Genomic DNA, 20,382 nt, shown 5'->3' on the forward strand with positions numbered 1-20,382 from the left:
CCTATCAGCTCTTGTTCAGATTTCTGCAGGAACTTCCTGTATTCACTTTGTCTTTCATTTTTGCCTGCTCCAGACTGTGTTCCCCCCTGAAGTTAAAGTCTTCTTTCTAAAATGCACACCTAATCAAGCCATTCCCTGTTTAAAACCCTTCAGTGGCTCCACATTGCTTAGCTGAATCCAGTCTCCTAAAGGATGGCCTGCAAGGTCCTGCATGATCTGGCCCGTGCTTATGCTTCCTCTCTTTTACCCGAGTTTTGCTTTTAAGCACCTGTTTACTTGCGTTCTGTCTCCTGCCTCTTAAATTCTTTTGCGTTTGGGGTGATGTCTTACTAAGTGCCCTTGGATCCTGCCACATAGTGGCTACTCAAGTATTAACTAATTCCCGTCTCAATGACTCAACTGGAATATCCAGGAGCAGCTTTATATTTAACATTCTAAAACCAAATTTTTAATTGTTGAAGAAAAACCTTGCAGATCCCTATTTTGTTAATGACATCATCATCTAGTTAGTTTTTCAAAACAGAACTCATCTGTTTCTTTTTCTTATACCTCTGTTGACACTAATACTTGTAGAGTCTCCTTTTGAAATGTCTTCGCTATCTTTATCCTTTCTTCATTCCTTGAGAGAAGGAACCATATTTCTTAGCACACATTATAGTACCTCGCACTGTACTTTTTGTTCAGTGAATGTGAATAAATATGTATGGATAAGGAGAATGTGAAAGAGCATTGTAGGTTGAGGGAACCCTAGGGAAATTTGATATTTTTTCTTGTTATGTACTTTAAACTACTAAGTGGAAAAAAAAGTAATGAATTAAAGGGGTAGAAAGTGTTAGTTGCTCAGTATCCGACTCTTTTCAACCCCCCACCAGGCTTCTCTGTCTGTGGGATTTCTCAGGCAAGAATACTGGAGCAGGTTGCCAATCTCTTCTCCAAGGGATCGTCCCAACCCAGGGATCGAACCCGGGTCTCCTGCATTGCAGTTGGATTCTTTAACATCTGAGCCACCAGTAAAGCCCAAAGGGGTAGAAAATGTAAACAAATTCTAGAAATTTTGTACCACTTTATAGCAGAACACCTTGCACATAGTAAGTACTTGTCAAAGGATTTGTTGAATGAAATGATGAAACAGGTAATAATATTAGGTTGATGCAAACGTAATTGCAGTTTTGGAAGATGAATTTTAAATAATTGTAACTAGGCTTAAACACATTTCTTGATTAAAATAAAACCCATTACAATCAACGCATTTTTGCCAATGAGAAATAAGTTTGTTTATTCCTGTAGCATGAAAATTCATGCTTCGAGGAACTCTTGGAAAGCATTTTCTGTCTCTTGCTGATTGTGGAAGCATTCATTTTTCCTGAAAATGCAGGAAAATGCTGTCGGAGATGCTTCAAGAAGTGGTAGTCAGTTGGCTGAGAGTTCAGGTGAATATGACGGGTGAGGCAAAGTTTTGTAACCCAATTTGTTCAACTTTTGACGTGTTGGTTGTGCAGCGTGTGGTCTGGTGTTGTGGAGCAGAATCGGGCCCTTTCTGTTGAGCAGTGATGGCAGTAGGTGTGGCCGTTTTCTGTGCATCGTGTCGATTTCCTGAGCATACTTCTCAGATGGAATGGTGTTGCTGGGATTCAGAAAGCTGTAGTGGATCAAATGGGCAGCTGACCATCAAACAGTGACCATGATCTGTTTTTGATGCAAGTTTGGCTTTGAAAAGTGCTCTGGAGCTGCTTCTTGGTCCTGCCACTGAGCTGGTTGTTGCACAAAATCTGATTTCGTTGCAGGTCACAATCTGATTGAAAAATGGTTTGTAGTTGTTGCATAGAATAAGAGAAGATAGCACTTCAGAACGACAGTTTGTTTGATTTTCAGTCAGTTCAGGAGGTACCCACTTACCAAGTTTTTTCACCTTTCTAATTTACCTCAAATGCCACATGACCATAGAGTGATTGACACTGAGTTCTTTGGCAGCTTCTCGTGTAGTTGTAAGAGGGTCAGCTTAGATGGTCCTCTCAGTTGGTTGTGGTCAACTTCAGATGGCCGGCTACTGTGCTCCTCATCTTCAGGGCGCTTGTCTCCTTTGCAAAACTTCCTGAACTACCACTGCACTGTACGTTTGTTAGCAGTTCCTGGGCCAAATGCATTGTTGGTGTTGTGAGTTGTCTCTGCTGCTTTACAACCCATTTTGAACTTGAATAAGAAAATTACTTGAATTTGCTTTTTGTCTAACGTTTCCATGGTCTAAAATAAATTTAAAATAAGCAGCAAGTAATGTCATTCTGTTGTTTTTGCGATTGCATGCAAGTACTGTATTTTGGACTCTCTTGTTGACTATCATGGCTACTTCATTTCTTCTAAGGGATTCTTGCCCACAGTAGATATAATGGTCATCTGAGTTAAATTCACCCATTCTAGTCCATTTTAGTTTGCTGATTCCTAAAATGTCAATGTTCACTCTTGCCATTTCCTGTTTGGCCACTCCCAATTTGCCTTGATTCATGGACCTAACATTCCAGGTTCCTATGCAATATTGTTCTTTACAGCATCGGACTTTACTTCCATCACCAGTCATACCCACAACTGGGTGTTGTTTTTGCTTTGGCTCTGTCTCTTCATTCTTTCTGGAGTTATTTCTCCACTGATTTCCAGTAGCATATGGGGCACCTACCTAACTGGGGAGTTCATCTTTCACTGTCCTGTCTTTTTGCCTTTTCATACTGTTCATGGGATTCTCATTCCCTTCTCTAGTGGACCACATTGTATCAGACCTCTCCACCATGACCCGCCCGTCTTAGATGGCCCCACAGGGCATGGCTTAGTTCCATTGAGTTAGACAAGGCTGTGGTCCTAGTGTGATTAGATTGACTAGTTTTATCTGATTATGGTTTCAGTGTGTCTGTCCTCTGATGCCTTCTTGCAACACCTACCGTCTTACTTGAGTTTCTTTTACCTTGGACGTGGGGTATCTCTTCCCACCTGCTCCAGCAAAGCGCAGCCACTGCTCCTTACCTTGGGCGAGGGATCTCTCCTCTCCGCCGCCCCTCCTGACCTTGAACGTGGAATAGCTCCTGTAGGCCCTCTGGCGCCCGCGCGGCCACTGCTCCTTGGACATGGGTTGCTCCTCCCGGCCGCCGCCCCTGGCCTTGGGTGTGGGGCAGCTCCTCCCGGATGCTGCCCCTGGCCTCAGGTGGGGGTAGCTCCTCGGCTGCTCCTGTGCTGTCACAGCCTGGCACTCTTGGTCGCTGACCCTGACCTCGACCATGTTCAGTACATCTTTAATCCAATTTTCTGTTGATGGGTGGGGCTGTGTTTCCTCCCTGTTATTTACCTGGGGTCAAACTATGGTGGTGGTAATAAAGATAATGGCAACCTCCATTGATTTACTGCTGCTGTCAATACCCCCAGCCCTGTAGCAGGCCACTGCCAACCCATGCCTCTGCTGGAAACTTCTGGACACTTATGGGCAAGTCTGGGTCAGTCTCTTCTGGGGTCACTGCTCCTTTCTCCTGGGTCCTGGTGTGCACAAGTTTCTTTTTGTGCCTGCCAAGAATTTGTCTCCCAGTCCTGTGTAAGTTCTGGCAGCTCTATGGTGGGGTTAATGGTGACCTCCTCCAAGAGGGCTTATGTCATCCCCAGGTCTGCTGCACCCAGAGAATGACAGAATGGTCTCTCTTCGCTTCCAAGGCAAACCATTCAATATCAAAATAATCCAAGACTATGCCACAATCAGTAATGCTGAAGAAGCTGAAGTTGAACGGTTCTGTGAAGACCTCCAAGACCTTCTAGAACTAACACCCAAAAAAGATGTCCTTTTCATTATAGGGGACTGAAATGCAAAAGAGGAAGTCAAGAAATATCTGGAGTAACAGGCAAATTTGGTCTTGGAATACAGAATGAGGCAGGGCAAAATCTAATAGAGTTTTGCCAAGAGAACACTCTGGTCATAGCAAACATCCTCTTCCAACAACATAACAGAAGACTCTACACGTGGAGATCACCAGATGGTCAATACCGAAATCAGATTCTTTGCAGCCAAAGATGGAGAAGTTCTATACAGTCAGCAAAAACAAGACCGGGAGCTGACTGTGGCACAGACCACGAACTCCTTATTTGCAAATTCAGACTTAAATTGAAGAAAGTAGGGAAAACCACTAGACTGTTCAGGTATGACCTAAATCAAATCCCTTATGATTATACAGTGGAAGTGAGAAATAGATTCAAGGGATTAGATCTGATAGAGTGCCTGAAGAACTATGGACAGAGGTTTGTGACATTGTGTATGAGGCACAGATCAAGACCATCCCTTGATCCAAGGAATGAAATGAATTACAAGGAAAAGAAATGCAAAAAGGCAAAATGGCTGTCTGAGGAGGCCTTACAAATAGCTGAGAAAAGAAGAGAAGCTAAAAGCAAAGGAGAAAAGGAAAGATATACCCATTTGAATGAAGAGTTCCAAAGAAGAGCAAGGAGAGATAAGAAAGCCTTCCTCAGTGATCAGTGCAAAGAAATAGAGGAAAACAATAGAATGGGAAAGACTAAAGATCTCATCAAGAAAATTAGAGATACCAAGGGAACATTTCATGCAAAGATGGGCACAATAAAGGACAGAAATGGTATGGACCTAACAGAAGCAGAAGATATTAGAAGAGGTGGCAAGAATACACAGAAGAACTATACAAAAAAGATCTTCACAAACCGCATAATCATGATGATGTGATTACCAACCTAGAGGCCAGATATCGTGGAATGCGAAGTCAAGTGGGCCTTAGAAAGCATCACTACAAACAAAGCTAGTGGAGGTGATGGAATTCCAGTTGAGCTATTTCAAATCCTGAAAGATGATGCTGTGAAAGTGCTGCACTCAATATGCCAGCAAATTTGGAAAACACAGCAGTGGCTGCAGAACTGGAAAAGGTCAGTTTTCATTCCAATCCCAAAGAAAGGCAATGCCAAAGAATGTTCAAACTATCACACAATTGTATTCATCTCATACACTAGCAAAGTAATGCTTAAAATTCTCCAAGCCAGGCTTCAGCAATACATGAACCATGAACTTCCAGATGTTCAAGCTGAATTTGAAATGGCAAAGAAACCAGAGATCAAATTGCCAACATCTGTTGGAGCATTGAGAAAGCAAGAGAGTTTCAGAAAAACATCTATTTTTGCTTTATTGACTATGCCAAAGCCTTTGACTATGTGGACCACAACAAACTATGGAAAATTCTGAAAGAGATCGGAATAACAGACCACCCAACCTGCCTCTTGAGAAACCTGTATGCAGGCCAGGAAGCAACAGTTAGAACTGGACATGGAACAACAGACTGGTTCCAAATAGGGAAAGAAGTACGTCAAGGCTGTATATTGTCATCCTGCTTATTTAACTTATATGCAGAGTACATCATGAGGAAAGGGAGCTGGATGAAGCGCAAGCTGGAATCAAGATTGCCGGGAGAAATATCAGTAACCTCAGATAAGCAGATGACACCACCTTTTGGCAGAAAGTAAAGAAGAACTAGAGAGCCTCTTGATGAAAGTGAAAGAGGAGAGCAAAAAGTTAGGCTTAAAACTCAGCATTCAGAAAACTAAGATCGTGGCATCTGGTCCCATCACTTCATGGCAAATAGATGGGGAAACAGTGGAAACAGTGGCTGACTTTATATTTTTGGGACTCCAAAACCACTGCAGATGGTGACTGCAGCCATGAAATTAAAAGACACTTAACCTTGGAAGAAGAGTTGTGACCAACCTTGACAGCATATTCAAAAGTAGAGACATTACTTTGCCAACAAAGGTCCATCTAGTCATAGCTATGATTTTTCCAGTAGTCATGTATGCATATGAGAGTTGGACTATAAAGAAAGCTGAGTGCTGAAGAATTGATGTTTTTGAACTGTGGTGTTGGAGAAGACTCTTGAGAGTCCCTTGGACTGCAAGGAGATCTAACCAATCCATCCTAAAGGAAATCAGTCCTGAGTCTTGGAAGGACTGCTGTTGAAGCTGAAACTCCAATACTTTGGCCACCTGATGTGAAGAACTGACTCATTTGAAAAGACCCTCATGTTGAGAAAGATTGAAGGCAGGAGGAGAAGGGGACAACAGAGGATGAGATGGGTGGATGGCATCTCTGACTCAATGGGCATGAGTTTGAGTAAATTCCGGAGTTGGTGGTAGACAGGGAGGCCTGGCGTTCTGCAGTCCATGGGGTCGCAAAGAGTTGGACACGACTGAGTAACTGAACTGAACTGAATAAGTCATTGGGCTTCTCTGATGGTTCAGAGGGTAAAGCGTCTGCCTGCAATGCAGGAGATCCGGGTTTGATCCCTGGGTTGAGAAGATCCCCTAGAGAAGGAAATGGCAACCCACTCCAGTATTCTTGCCTGGAGAATCCCATGGAGGGAGGAGCCTGGTAGGCTACTGTCTATGGGATCACCAAGAGTTGGACACAACTGAGCAAAAAAACAAAGTGAGAAATGCACATTAAAATAATGTATAACATAATCACATTTATTTAAGAATGTATTCCGGTATGAAACAGCAAAGTTCAACAATGTAAAAGCACAGTTACCTTTGAACCAACATAATAAAAGTGGATTCCATCTTCTAAATTTCAGTTTTACATTCATATTGAACGTATGAAATAGTGAGGAGGCGAAAAAGTTGGTTAGTTAAAGGATCCTAAAAGTGCCAGAGGATAAGGTGAGTGAAAAACTGGGAAATGGCTGGAGCAAGCATTACATTTTAGTACTACTTACTTAGTGTTAATGCAGATGTGTTATTGAGAATTGGTATAAAAACAATTTGGACAAAAACAGTATAAATTGAAAAATGCCCACAGAAGATAGTAGAATTTCAGCTAGAGAAAATGAGATTTGTATTTTTGAACCTGATAGATTTTCTTAAGTCTATGCAGCTATTTGGGCATTTGGCAAATTGTCTTGCTTTCTACACTGTAAAAAGAGACCAGAGGATGTTTAAAATTTTTTGTTCATTTTAGTGCATACTCAACATGTATTCAATATAGCTCTTTGGCATAAATATGTGGGGGCACCCATCTGCATTGTTTACGGCTGAATCTTTTGTCTAGTCCAGTGCTTGACGCAGAATAGGTATTTAGTAAGTATTTGTCGAATGTGTAAACCGTTGAACGTTGGTGCTTGACTAAACCTCTATAGGTATATTTTCGAGTTTTTCCAATGTACTCATCTCTAAGGATGTGGTTCTAGGGGTATTTTCCTCAAACAGTGAAGAATCAAGCAGAGTGGGAAATTTAGCTCTTACTTTTATCTTTTTCTCTATATTGGAGCTCATTCTAAAATTTTATTTAAGGTTCTGGTGCTAAAGCATAATTAAGAACTGTTTTACAGGTATAGAAAATGAGATCTAGAGATTTTACATGGATTGTCCTAGATCACAGCTAATGACTAGGATGATATCAGGAATGGTATTTGCTGACTGCAGGGCCATTGCTGAAGAAAGCAATATCTATACAAAGATTCCAACAGTTCAAAGTCAAGTACTCATTCTCAAGGCAAGGCTAGAGATGGAGGCAAGAGCTGGTCAGCAGTACTTTTGAATACCATGTGCCCAGGAAATGTGGATACAAGGGAACCACAAAACTTTACACTCGTGGTACTTAACTCTCTAGGGAAGGAACTTCACATATCTAAACCAGGAGAAATGTGTTGTTAACACATGCATTAGTCACACAATTATTCACCTAATTTATTCTATATATACATCGTCATCGTTATTATTTAGTCGCTAAGTCGTATCTGACTCTTGGCAAAACCCCATGGACTGTAGTTCACCAAGCTCCTCTGTCCATGGAATTTTCCAGTCAAGAATACTGGAGTGGGTTACCATTTCCTCCTCCAGGGGATCTTCCTGTCCCAGGGATCAAACCTGCATTGGCAGGCAGATTCTTTACCACTGACCACTGGGGAAGCCCTTCTATGTAAATGTATACATTTATATAAAATATATACATTTATATAAAATTCAGTATATATATTAGGTAAATAAATTTATTCACCTAATATATATCAAGTGCCTACTCCCGAGGGCAGCCCTTCTGTGCTGTGCACGAGAGTTATTACAATGAATGAACCAGACTCTGGAAGGACTTTCACTCAGATGGACTAGGCAGATGAATGGACAGGCTGTTTCAATACAGTGTGATAAGAGCTCTGATGGAGTAAACATAGAGAACATACTGTATTGGTTGGAAGACATGTAAGGCCTCACTATTGGAAATTTAGGGGAAAAGGATGACTTAGATTTACTGGGCAAAAAGGGAGAGGTGATCCATGTGGTAGAAATAACGCATTTCTAGCTTGTCTGCTCAGAGTCTTCTTCCAGAGCAGTTCCTGTCCCATCTGTTCTGTTTGCTGATGCTTCTGGGTGAGATTGTGTTTGAACAATGTTGCTGGTTAAAAAAAAAAAAAAGGACATTCACCATATTAAAGGATTTGTGGTTAACTTTGGCAGTTTTTACCAGGTCATGGATATGAATTCATTTTTTGGGTGGGCCAAGAATCCAGTTGCTATGGTTTAGATTTATTTTGGAAAAAATTCCGTTTTCATAGGAGAGCATTCACATTGCCTTTGTAAAAACGCTGTATTACCTCTATTAATTTAGAACACTGTGAAGATTGTAGAAGGGTGTTGAGGAAACTTACACAATGAAAAATAGCCATTTCATTAGTATTTTAATTATCACATGCTCATAGTGGGAACATTAAAAATATATTTAAGAAAATATTTGCAAAAGACTTATCTGATAAAGGAATGTTATCCAAACTATACGAAGAATTTAAAAAATTCAACATGCAAATAACCCAATTAAAAAATGAACCAAAGGCCTTAATGGACATCTCACCAGAGAAGATACAGATGGCAAATAAAGGTATGAAAAGACGCCCCACATTCTGTGTCATTAAAGAAATACAAATTAAAATGAGATACCACTATACACGTGTTAGAATGCCCCAAATCCAGAAGACTGACAGCATCAAAAGCTGGTGAGATTGTGGAGCTGAAGGAACTTCTTTTCATTGCTGGTGGGAATGCAAAATAATATTGCCAGTTTAGAAATCAGTTTTTGACGGTTTTATTCTGAAACTAAACGTTCCTTTAACCATATTATCCAGCAGTCTTGCTCCTTTAAACCAGCCAAGATGTCCTTCAGTAAGTAGATGAGTAATCTGTGATATGTATCCAGATAGTGAACTATTATTCAGTTGTGCTAGTGGTAAAGAGCCCGCCTGACAATGCAGGAGACATAAGAGACGTGGGTTCGATCCCTGGGTCGGGAAGATCACCTGGAGGAAAGTATGGCAACTCACTCCAGTATTTTGCTTGGAGGTTACAGTCCATGGGGTTGCAAAGAGTTGGGCACGACTGAAGTGACTTAGCACATACAAAAGGAAATGAGCTATCAAGCTATGAAGATACATAGAGGAAGTTTGGGTATTACTGGTGAAAGAGGATGATCTGAAAAGGCTACATGTTGTATGTTGCAGAAAACCCCTATAGAGACAGTGAAAAGATCGGTGGTTGCCTGGGGTTCGGATGGGGGAGGGAGGGAATGATTAGGTGAAGCTGTATGGTGCTGTAACGGTGTATACGGTTGAAACCCAAAGAACGTACAATACCATGAGTGAATCCTAATGTAAAGTATGGACTTTGGTTGACAGTGATGTGTGTCAACATAGATTTTTCGATTGTAACGAATGTCCCACTCTGGTAGGGGATGTTGATAATGGGGAAGCTATACGTGTTGTGAGGGGCAGGCAGTGTATAAGAAATCTCTTTACATTTCACTCAGTTTTGCTGTTAATCTAATCTAAACCTGTTATAAAAAAATACCTTTAACAAAACATGATTTTCTTCAATTAAGTTGAAATTCAAGTTAATATACAAATTTAATTACCTTTTAGACAGGAAACATTAACATTTGAACCTCTGTAAGAAGCTTAAACATAATGATTCAGTCCAAATATAAGAACGTGTACCACAAGTAGTGTCTATGTAAGGAACAAATAGGTAAGAAAAGTTTTCTATTTTTTCTCCTCTGGTGTTTCTTGTTTTTTCCCCCCTCATTTTTTTTTTTAAACACTACTTCTATTTTGAGTTGTGATAACAGAGGAAGACCGTTAGGACTAGAGTTTGGGGGTTTCTGAAAAGGAGACAAGGAGTGGCAAGGATTGGTACGTTAGGCGTGAGATGAGAGGAAGCCAAGAAAGCAAAAAGAAAGAGGAGCGTGCTGTGTAGTTTCATTGGGCTGAAAGTGTTCAGTGGGGAAAGGAAGTGGATGGGACAGGAGAGTGAGAGGCAGGGGGATGGCACTGGAGGAAGGAGTAGGCTGCCTCCTGGGTTCCCCCCAGTTATCAAGGCATCGTGTTTCACTTTTGCTTCCCAGTATATACTGTAATTTCACTTGCATCTTCCATGTCCCTCCACCCACTGGCGTTTTCAAAGTCGTATTTAACTATTGTATTTGACCATGCCAAGAATACACAGAATTGCTGGGTTCTCATATGTCCTGTAAGTCCATATGGTGGCTTAGTCAAGATTCTTAGGCATTATGGCCAAACTAAAACTTTGTGTGTTGCTCAAAATGATAAGTAACACTGAGCTAGTGTTTTGAAGGACGCTCTCTTTGCTTCCTCTCCAGCCTTTGATAATCAATGTGTGGTTTAAAAGAAAGACGTCAGGATATCTAAATAATTGTACAGTTAGCTAACTTGCCCACAGCTTTGACTCTGTCACCTTTGACCCCTGGCAGTCTTGCACTGGATACTCCTACTTCAGTGCTATTTGATTGTATTATTTTCTTGCATAAACTCTTCATGAGTTCCCCGTTGCCTGGACTGCCTTTTCTTGTTTGTCACTAGCCTAAAGTCTACCCATTTTGCTCCCTAGCATCTGCCACAAGACTCTGTATGTTGTTCAGTGAATGTTTGTTGATTATGTTTAAAATGATAGTGAATAATGATGAATGAATGACATTTATGTCTGTGGAAACTGTTGGCTTGAATTTTTAATCTTTGTCAATCTTAAATTTATACTTAGTGTGCAGTTGAAAGGAGACACAGTGGATAAAACGCAGTAGAAACCTTGCTTATTGTCTTCTAACTTGCCAGTGTACATTATCATCAAATTGGTATTGTGTGTCTGTGGTGACCTAAATGGGAAGGAAATCCATGAAAGAGGGGATATATGTATATGTGTAGCTGATTCACTCTGATGGATAGCAGAAACTAACACGACATGGTTGTTTTTTAGCTACTAAGTCGTGTACGACCCATGGACCGTAACCCACCAGTCTCCTGTGTCCATGGAATTTCCAAGGCAAGAACACTGGAGTGGATTGCCATTTTCTTCTCCAACACAACACTATAAAACAGCTATAACCCAATAAAATAAAGAATTGCATTGAGTGGACCTTGAAAATCTTTCTTTGTTTTCTATTTCTTCTACTCCCACTCCAAGCCACCATCTGTTTTTTAAAATGTAGGTTTTATTATTATTCAGTTATGATGAGACTAGCATATCCGGAGATAGATTTTTATACACATAGATCCAAGAAGGATAGGGGTGGGAGAGGGATGACCCATGGGGGGAAACACCAGGATCAGTCAGGAGGCAGATGGAGAGAGAGGGAAATGTGGCAAGAGCCTTTATTGTGGTCTCTGTGGGAAGGAATGGGTGAACTGAATAAACAGGCTTATTATTATTCAGTTGCTAAGTTGTGTCTGACTCTTTGTGACCCCATGGACTGCTGCACACCAGACTTTCCTGTCTTTCATCATCTCCCAGAGTTTGCTCAGGCTCATGTCCTTTGAGTCGGTAATGCCATCCAATCATCTCATCCTCTGTTGCCCCCTTCTCCTCCTGCCCTCAATCTTTCCCAGCATCAGTGAGTCAGTTCTTCGCATCAGGTGGCCAAAGTATTGGAGCTTCAGCTTCAGCATTAGTCCTTCCAATGACTATTCAGGGTTAGTTTCCTTTAGGATTGACTGATTTGATCTCCTTGCAGTCCAAGGGACTCTCAAGAGTTTTCTCCAGCACCACAGTTCAAAAGCATCTATTTTTTGGTGCTCAGCCTTCTTTATGGTCCGGTCTCACATCCTTACATGACTACTAAAAAACCATAGCTTTGACTATATGGATATTTGTTAGCAAAGTGATGTCTGCTTTTTAATATGCTGTCTAGGTTTGTCATAGCTTTTCTTCCAAGGAGCAAGTGTTTTTTAATTTTGCGGCTGCAGTCACTGTCTGTAGTGATTTTGGAACCCAAGGAAATAAAGTCTGTCACTGTTTCCAGTTTTTCTCCATCTGTTTGTCGTGAAGTGATGGGACCATGCCATGATCTTAGTTTTTGGAGTGTTGAGTTTTAAGCCAGCTTTTTCACTCTCCTCTTTGACCTTCATCAACAAGCTCTTTAGTTCCTCTCTCTTTCTGCCATTAGAGTCGTATCATCTGCATGACTGAGGTTGTTGATATTTCACCTGGCATCCTTGATTCCAGCTTGTGATTCATCAGTTCAGTTCAGTTGCTCAGTCGTGTCCGACTCTTTGTGACCCCATGAATCACAGCACGCCAGGCCTCCCTGTCCATCACCATCTCCCGGAGTTCACTCAGACTCACGTCCATTGAGTCCGTGATGCCATCCAGCCATCTCATCCTGGGTCATCCCCTTCTCCTCCTGCCCCCAATCTCTCCTGGCATCAGAGGCTTTTCCAATGAGTCAACTCTTCGCATGAGGTGGCCAAAGTACTGGAGCTTCAGCTTTAGCATCATTCCTTCCAAAGAAATCCCAGGGCTGATCTCCTTCAGAATGGACTGGTTGGATCTCCTTGCAGTCCAAGGGACCCTCAAGAGTCTTCACCAACACCACAGTTCAAAAGCATCAATTCTTCGGCGCTCAGCCTTCTTCACAGTCCAACTCTCACAGCCATACATGACCACAGGAAAAACCATAGCCTTGACTAGACGGACCTTAGTCGGCAAAGTAATGTCTCTGCTTTTGAATATACTATCTAGGTTGGTCATAACTTTTCTTCCAAGGAGTAAGCGTCTTTTAATTTCATGGCTGCAGTCACCATCTGCAGTGATTTTGGAGCCCCCCAAAATAAAGTCTGACACTGTTTCTACTGTTTCCCTGTCTATTTCCCATGACGTGATGGGACCAGATGCCATGATCTTTGTTTTCTGAATGTTGAGCTTTAAGCCAACTTTTCACTCTCCTCTTTCACTTTCATCAAGAGGCTTTTTAGCTCCTCTTCACCTTCTGCCATAAGGGTGGTGTCATCTGCATATCTGAGGTTATTGATATTTCTCCCGGCAATCTTGATTCCAGCTTGTGTTTCTTCCAGCCCCACGTTTCTCATGATGTACTCTGAATAGAAGTTAAATAAGCAGGGTGACAATATACAGCCTTGACGTACTCCTTTTCCTATTTGGAACCAGTCTGTTGTTCCATGTCCAGTTCTGACTGTTGCTTCCTGACCTGCATACAGATTTCTCAAGAGGCAGGTTAGGTGGTCTGGTATTCCCATCTCTTTCAGAATTTTCCACAGTTTCTTGTGATCCACACAGTCAAAGGTTTTGGCATAGTCAATAAAGCAGAAATAGATGTTTTTCTGGAACTCTCTTACTTTTTCCATGATCCAGCAGGTGTTGGCAATTTGATCTCTGGTTCCTCTGCCTTTTCTAAATCCAACTTGAACATCAGGGAGTTCACGGTTGACGTATTGCTGAAGCCTGGCTTGGAGAATTTTGAGCATTACTTTACTAGCATGTGAGATGAGTGCAGTTGTGCGATAGTTTGAGCATTCTTTGGCATTGCCTTTCTTTGGAATTGGAATGAAAACTGACCTTTTCCAGTCCTGTGGCCACTGCTGAATTTTCCAAATTTGCTGACATATTGAGTGCAGCACTTTCACAGCATCATCTTTCAGGATTTGAAATAGCTCAACTGGCATTCCATCACCTCCACTAGCTTTGTTCGTAATGATGCTTTCTAAGGCCCACTTGACTTCACATTCCAAGATGTCTAGCTCTAGATGAGTGATCACATCATCATGATTATCTGGGTCGTGAAGATCTTTTTTGTACAGTTCCTCTGTGTATTCTTGCCACCTCGTCTTAATATCTTCTGCTTCTGTTAGGTCAAGACCATTTCTGTGCTTTATCGAGCCCATCTTTGCATGAAATGTTCCCTTGATATCTCTGATTTTCTTGAAGAGGTCTCTAGTCTTTCCCATTCTGTTGTGATTCATACAGCCTGTCATTTCCCATGATGTACTCTGCATATAAGTTATTAAATAAGCAGGGTGACAATATACAGTCTTGACGTACTGCTTTGTCGATTTTGAGCTACTCTGTTGTTCCCTGTCTGGTTTTAACTGTTGCTTCTTGTCCTGCATACAGGTTTCTCAGGAGGCGGGTAAAGTGGTCTGGTATTCTCATCTCTATAAGAATATTCCACAGTTGGTTGTGATCTGCACAGTCAAAGGCTTTAATATAGTCAATGAAGCAGAAGTAGATATTTTTCTGGAATCCCCTTACTTTTTCTAAGACCCATCGGATGTTGGCAATTTATCTGGTTCCTCTGGCTTTTTGTAAATACAGCTTTTGCATTTGCATGTTCTCAGTTCACATACTGTTGAAGCCTAGCTTGAAGCATTTTGAGCATAATCTTGCTAGTGTGTGAAATGAGGGTAATTATGGGGTAGTTTGAACATTCTTTGGCATTGCCCTACTTTGGGATTGGAATGAAAACTGGCCTTTTCTAGTCCTATGACCATTGCTGAGTTTTCCAAATTTGCTGGCATCTTGAGTGCAGCACTTTCACAGCATTGTCTTTTAGGATTTGAAATAGGTCAGCTGGAATTCCATCACCTCCACTCGCTTTCGTGGTAATGCTTCCTAAGGCATTCTGAATCCAAGATGGTAGAGTAGAAGGATGTGGGCTCATCTTCTGGGAGAACAGCAAAATCGAAACAAATAGGTTTCGGATTGGCTGGACTGAATAATTTCATTGTGCTGGAGGCTGTCCCTAGTTGTCTGGTATATGGCTCTAGGGTGATTAGGGCTGGGGAGTAGTAGCTCTGGAGGCGGTTGAGAGAATGTACTCCAGACTGGCTTGTTAGCATATGTAAGGTCTGCTCACTGTAATTACCTAGCCTGAGAGGAACAGTGGAGGCATTGTCAGTAGGTCGCAGATGTCACACTGGTACAAATACAGAAAATAAAATGATATGGTTAATACAGTGTCTGGCAACAGAAAATTCTAACTGGTCTACCCATGTGCATGTTTACTTTCCTACAATCCAGGTTTGAAACAACAGCAGAGGAATCTTAAAAGTATAAATCATAAGCGTAAGAAGAAAGTATAAATTAGATCATGTCTTTCCTCTGCTTAAAATTCTTCTCTTGCATATCTGTTAAGGCCCAGTTTCCTTTCTTTGGTTTTGAGGCCCTTCATCATTAGCTCGTACCTCCATCTGTGTTCTACTTTATTTTTCACTCACTTTATTTTAGGTACACTGATCCCTTGACAATAATTTGCTCCTTTTCTCCTCAGGGCCTTTGTATAGACAGTTTTTGGTACCAGAATGCTCTTTATAACTGATTAACTTCTAGCTAACCTTTGACACTAGCTTAAATGTTATTACTTTAGGGAGGCCCAAATTAGGTCCCTTCTGGTAATTTTTTTGGGAGTGTTAATTTGTTTACCCATTCATTGCTTTTGTATGAGTAATATAAGAAGGGAAGTACTGGGGATAAAACACAAAGCAAGGATGATCATTATTACATATAAACTTTGGAGTTTAAGCATTTCTTTTTTTTTTCCAAATGTAATTTATAATCCACAGGAATCAATGGAGGGAGAATATTTTGTTGTTAAAAGTTTACCCATGTCTAAAAGGTTTTCATATATTCCAGTGCTTCCCAAGGCAGGGGCTACCATAGAAAGTGTGTGAAAGTGAAAGTCACTCAGTCGTGTCTGACTCTTTGCAACCCCATGATCTATACAGTGCATGGAATTCTCCAGGCCAGAATACTTACTGGACTGGGTATATGTTCTCGTCTCAAGAGGATCTTCCCAATCCAGGGATTGAACCCAGGTCTCCTGCATTGCAGGTAGATTCTTTACCAGCTGAACCACCAGGGAAGCCCTCATGCTACTTATAAGTGAGCAGTTATGGAGGATCAGGGGCTCAGACTCTCCTCTACAGCTTCCTTTGCACTATTCCATTCTTTCACATGAACTAGGGACAGTTTTACTAGCAGAAATAATGACTGCAAAATAAAGTCTCATCCAGTTTGTCTCATAGCACTCCTTTTCTTACCACAGTTAGTAATCATATTTATTTGTTGGTTTGCTTCTGGAATACCTGAGTATCTCAGGCTACTTTGTGCTGTAGGAGAGGCAGAATTGTGTCTGTCTGGTTTATGTGGTCTGATGCTTGGCTTGAGTTGAGGGTGAGTGAATGAATGCCGAGATGAATGATAGAAACTGGATTTGAGTATGTGTCCTTAAGATGGCTGTTTCTATCTGCTTAAATATTTTTTCTAGGTTAAAATTATTGAGGCCAATTTTAATGATGTAGAATTGTTGGACTTTGGTCCATCTGACTGACTGTGTATTGGAATGGGCCACTTGAAGAGAATTTTACCTTTCCCCAAAGGTGTTGCCTTGACTCATCCCTCAAGAGATGGAGCTGCCGTTTTAGGTTTCTGCCCAGTTTAGAATCTCTAGTTTTTGTAGGAGCTGTCAATCCTACCCTTAGAGTTGCTGATTTCTTAGTGTAGATTGCAAGATAAAATATATATTTTCTGTGTGCTTTTCAGTGAACATAATCTTGACTGCATTGTTAACACTTTTCAAGATTTCGAAAAAGAAAATTACTATTTAAAGAAGTTTTCTGAAGGATATGCTGTCTATCTTCTGGAGTGAGGCTTGACTGTGGGTGTATATCAAAGTCACCTGTAGAGGTTTTAAGAGCCGTATTTAGTTAGAAGCTCTAAGGTGTGGGACCTGGGTCACAGGTGATTCTGATGTACAGCCAGGTATAAGAGCAGTAGTTCCTATGGAAGTTTCTACGCAGGCAGTCATACCCCAAGGAAGCGTATGTCAAGAATGCTTTTTTGTGTTTCCCATCAGTTAAAGTTCTGGCTCTGTAGTTTAGATTCATTTGTGAAGAAGTGCTTTTGAATGTTTTAGTGAATATTTATGAACTCTTGGTAATACTTTCCAGTCCCTCCACCTAGCAGAGGTAGACCCTGAAAGGTCTTGTATGTGATATGAAGCAGTTCTTTTTCCCTTTGGTAATGGAGAGTCATTGGAGGTTTTTTAAAATCAGGAAGGCAACATGATTAGGTTTACTTTTGTTTTAAAGGAAAGTTGCCTGTCAACTATATGGAACATAGATTAGAATGGGGGAGAAAACTACAAGGAGACCAAAGTAAGTCTGTGCAAGAGAGAATGAGGAGCAGTAGGGATAAAACGGGACTGAAGTCTAGCCCTGTAGGTGCCTGTTTCAGTTTAAGCTCCAACCAGTCAGCTCTACCCTTGACTTCAAGACAGCTAAAGTTGCAAAGGCTTTACTGAGAAGTCTTTCCCTGACCGAATTCTCTTAATCTGTTCTTTTGATAGTTTTTTTATGTCGTATTTTACAGTACTTTCCATTCTCTATTGTTCTGTTTTTCTTATTTGATTCCTGTGTCTTATTTATCTTACACTGATGCCACTTTTCATGATAGCTGCTTCTCTATAGAAATAGCTGTTGAATAAGTTGTCCCCCAAACATGTCATCCTTGGTTTTTTCCCCTTCTGTTTTTGTGCCTTTGCTCATGGTCTTTATCTTTTCCAAATGTTCTTATTTCTCTTCTACACCCATATCTTGAAGTTTTAACGTTTTTTTTTTCCCCTCCATAATTCAAATCCCACTGTTTCTGCAAAGTCCTCTAGCGTGATTCTCCATGGTCACTTCCACCTTTGGGCTCTTGTAGTATTTAAGCTGTGTACTCCTTTATGCTTCCTTATATTTTTCATCTTTTTATTTAGTCTGTGAATGTTGATATTCTGCCTTTTTGAGTTGGACAGGATATTTTACACATCACTGTACATAGCATATCTTAATAATGTGATGGTCATTTGCCCCATTTGCTGCTGCTACTGCTAAGTCGCTTCAGTTGTGTCTGACTCTGTGTGACCCCATTGACAGCAGCCCACCAGGCTCTGCCATCCCTGGGATTCTCCAGGCAAGAACACAGGAGTGGGTTGCCATTTCCTTCTCCAGTGCATGAAAGTGAAAAGGGAAAGTGAAGTTGCCCCATTCTAAGTCTTCCTAAAAGCACCTTGGCTATAAACATAGTTTATTTTACTCTAAAAAACCTAAGACCTCATCTCAGAAATATCTTAAATTGTGAGTAACTTTAATTATCTGAATTTAAAGCAAAAAAAAATTATTATTATTTTCCTCTAGGATTTTAAAGGTCAGAATAAAAGAGAATTAAAAAAATTGGAGGGGCCTTATTGAAATACAAAGTTGAGTGTTAATATTTGACTGGATATAAAATCCTTTAAAGTCTTATGTTTAAAATGCTTTAATTAAAGTAAAATATTTTCATTTGTTCCTTATGTTAAATAGTGTGTCCTTTGCCAAAACAAAGCTTTATTTTCTTGGGAATCACTCAGAACATTTGGACCTCCTCTGGTTTGTAATCTTGTTAAATTTCATCTATGAATTAAAGCCTAATTATACATAGTTGGTATACCCTACATAGAGACAATTCCATGTATAATAGTTTACTCATTAAGTTTACTTATTGGAACATTATGAAATGCTGAAAATACTTTGCATTGGTATTAAGAAATAATTTTCTTTGAGAATTAACCAAACTTAATTGTCTATATATTTTTCTTTAGCCCATATGTTGTAAAATACTATGGCAGTTACTTTAAGAACACAGACCTCTGGATTGTTATGGAGTACTGTGGAGCTGGCTCTGTCTCAGACATAATTAGATTACGAAACAAAACAGTAAGTATTTTAAAATTGTTTTGCCAATCTCATTTCTAAAGATTCATATTTTAGAAGCTGACTGTATAGTGTTTTGTTACAAGGAAAATATTAGTGTGAAAAAAGAAAAGACTTCACAGTGTAAAAGGATCTAGTATGAGGTGTGAGAATTAGTCACAGATCTTTGTGTGGCAAATACAGGAGTCATATGATTGTTTAATCCATTTATTAGGATAATTTTTGGTTTAGTCACCGAGAAACCACCACGGCACTCCTCCTCTTCATCTGGAATCAGTGTTGCATTTTCTTTATTAACTTGAGTTCAGTAAGTTATGGCTAGAGTTTTATTTTTGTAGTATTTATGCTGTTTCTTTATCATAAGTTTTTTTGCATTATAATCTATGGTTGATAAACAGTTGAAGTATTATGTTTCTGAATCTTAAAAATAACTGAAGAACAATTTTTGTCTTATTTCCCCAAATATCTCAGGATGTTTGAAATTAATAGAGCTCAATTATAATTTTTTTTTCTGTTAAATTCAGCTTAGTGAGAATGTGTTATTTAGTGATAAATTTTATGGCTATGTTTTAACCCTAAGTAAAAGAGCTATTTACAAAATTGTTTACTTTAGCCTAGCAATGCACCTAGTTAACCTGGATAGTTTACAAGACCAAAGTGACCTTTTTAAAATCTGTGAATGACTAAGAATAATAAATCAGTGAAATAATTTGTAATTCTGTGAAACAGTATCCCAGTAACTACATGTCATTATTACATGTTGTCAGACATGTTTCAGTAAAATACATTCGGAAAAATACTTGACTACTTGAGTCAATTTGTGGTTAACCAGAATCATTTTAAAGTTTGATTGGGGAAGTACATTGTAAGTTTATCCTACTAATTTTTTTTTTCTGTTAGAGAAAATAAAGTAAATAGGTTTTCTTTTAAATGAAGTGAAACAGAAGTTAGAATAATCCCTGTTTTGACAGAATGGATTAAGTGATTTGTGACATTCTAATTATGTATTTTAGAATTTCTATGGTGCTTAACTAACATTTATGTAAATCAGATGACTCCTGAATGGCAGAACAATGCTTTAATTGAAAATAATTATACTCCAGTTAGGGAAGTGTTTTAAAACCATTTCGGGGCTAAACTCAGGGCGTTTGGTATTTAAAGTTACTGAGTAGAAATACGGAGTAATACTGTATGAAATGGAAAATCTATTTATTTTAAATGTTAATGTTACCATTTTGAGTCCATAGGAAGAATACAGCCTTTTATGTATTCTAAGTATCCAAAAATACTTTATTTCTGTGGTTAAGAAATAGAAACCATGAAGGTA

At 39.9% G+C, this 20,382-nt stretch overlaps 1 protein-coding gene and 1 long non-coding RNA gene across 4 annotated transcripts in view; both read left to right on the forward strand.

The window, feature by feature from the left end:
- The window catches only part of STK3 (serine/threonine kinase 3), a 310,137-nt gene that overhangs the window by 52,527 nt on the left and 237,228 nt on the right, over nucleotides 1-20,382 (forward strand). For all 3 annotated transcript variants that reach the window (XR_011259059.1, XR_011259060.1, XM_069600533.1), the window contains exon 4: nucleotides 18,944-19,058. Coding sequence is in view for 1 of the 3 variants with exons in the window: in XM_069600533.1 (XP_069456634.1) it covers nucleotides 18,944-19,058 (115 nt within the window). In the remaining 2 variants the exon portion in view is untranslated. The remainder of the gene's footprint in view (nucleotides 1-18,943; nucleotides 19,059-20,382) is intronic.
- Nucleotides 9,939-11,454, forward strand: LOC138445945 (uncharacterized). Its single transcript, XR_011259061.1, has 2 exons — nucleotides 9,939-10,044; nucleotides 11,287-11,454. It is a non-coding gene; the product is annotated as an uncharacterized lncRNA (long non-coding RNA).

This window comes from Ovis canadensis, chromosome 9 (assembly GCF_042477335.2).
Source record: "Ovis canadensis isolate MfBH-ARS-UI-01 breed Bighorn chromosome 9, ARS-UI_OviCan_v2, whole genome shotgun sequence".
Lineage (NCBI taxonomy): Eukaryota > Metazoa > Chordata > Mammalia > Artiodactyla > Bovidae > Ovis > Ovis canadensis.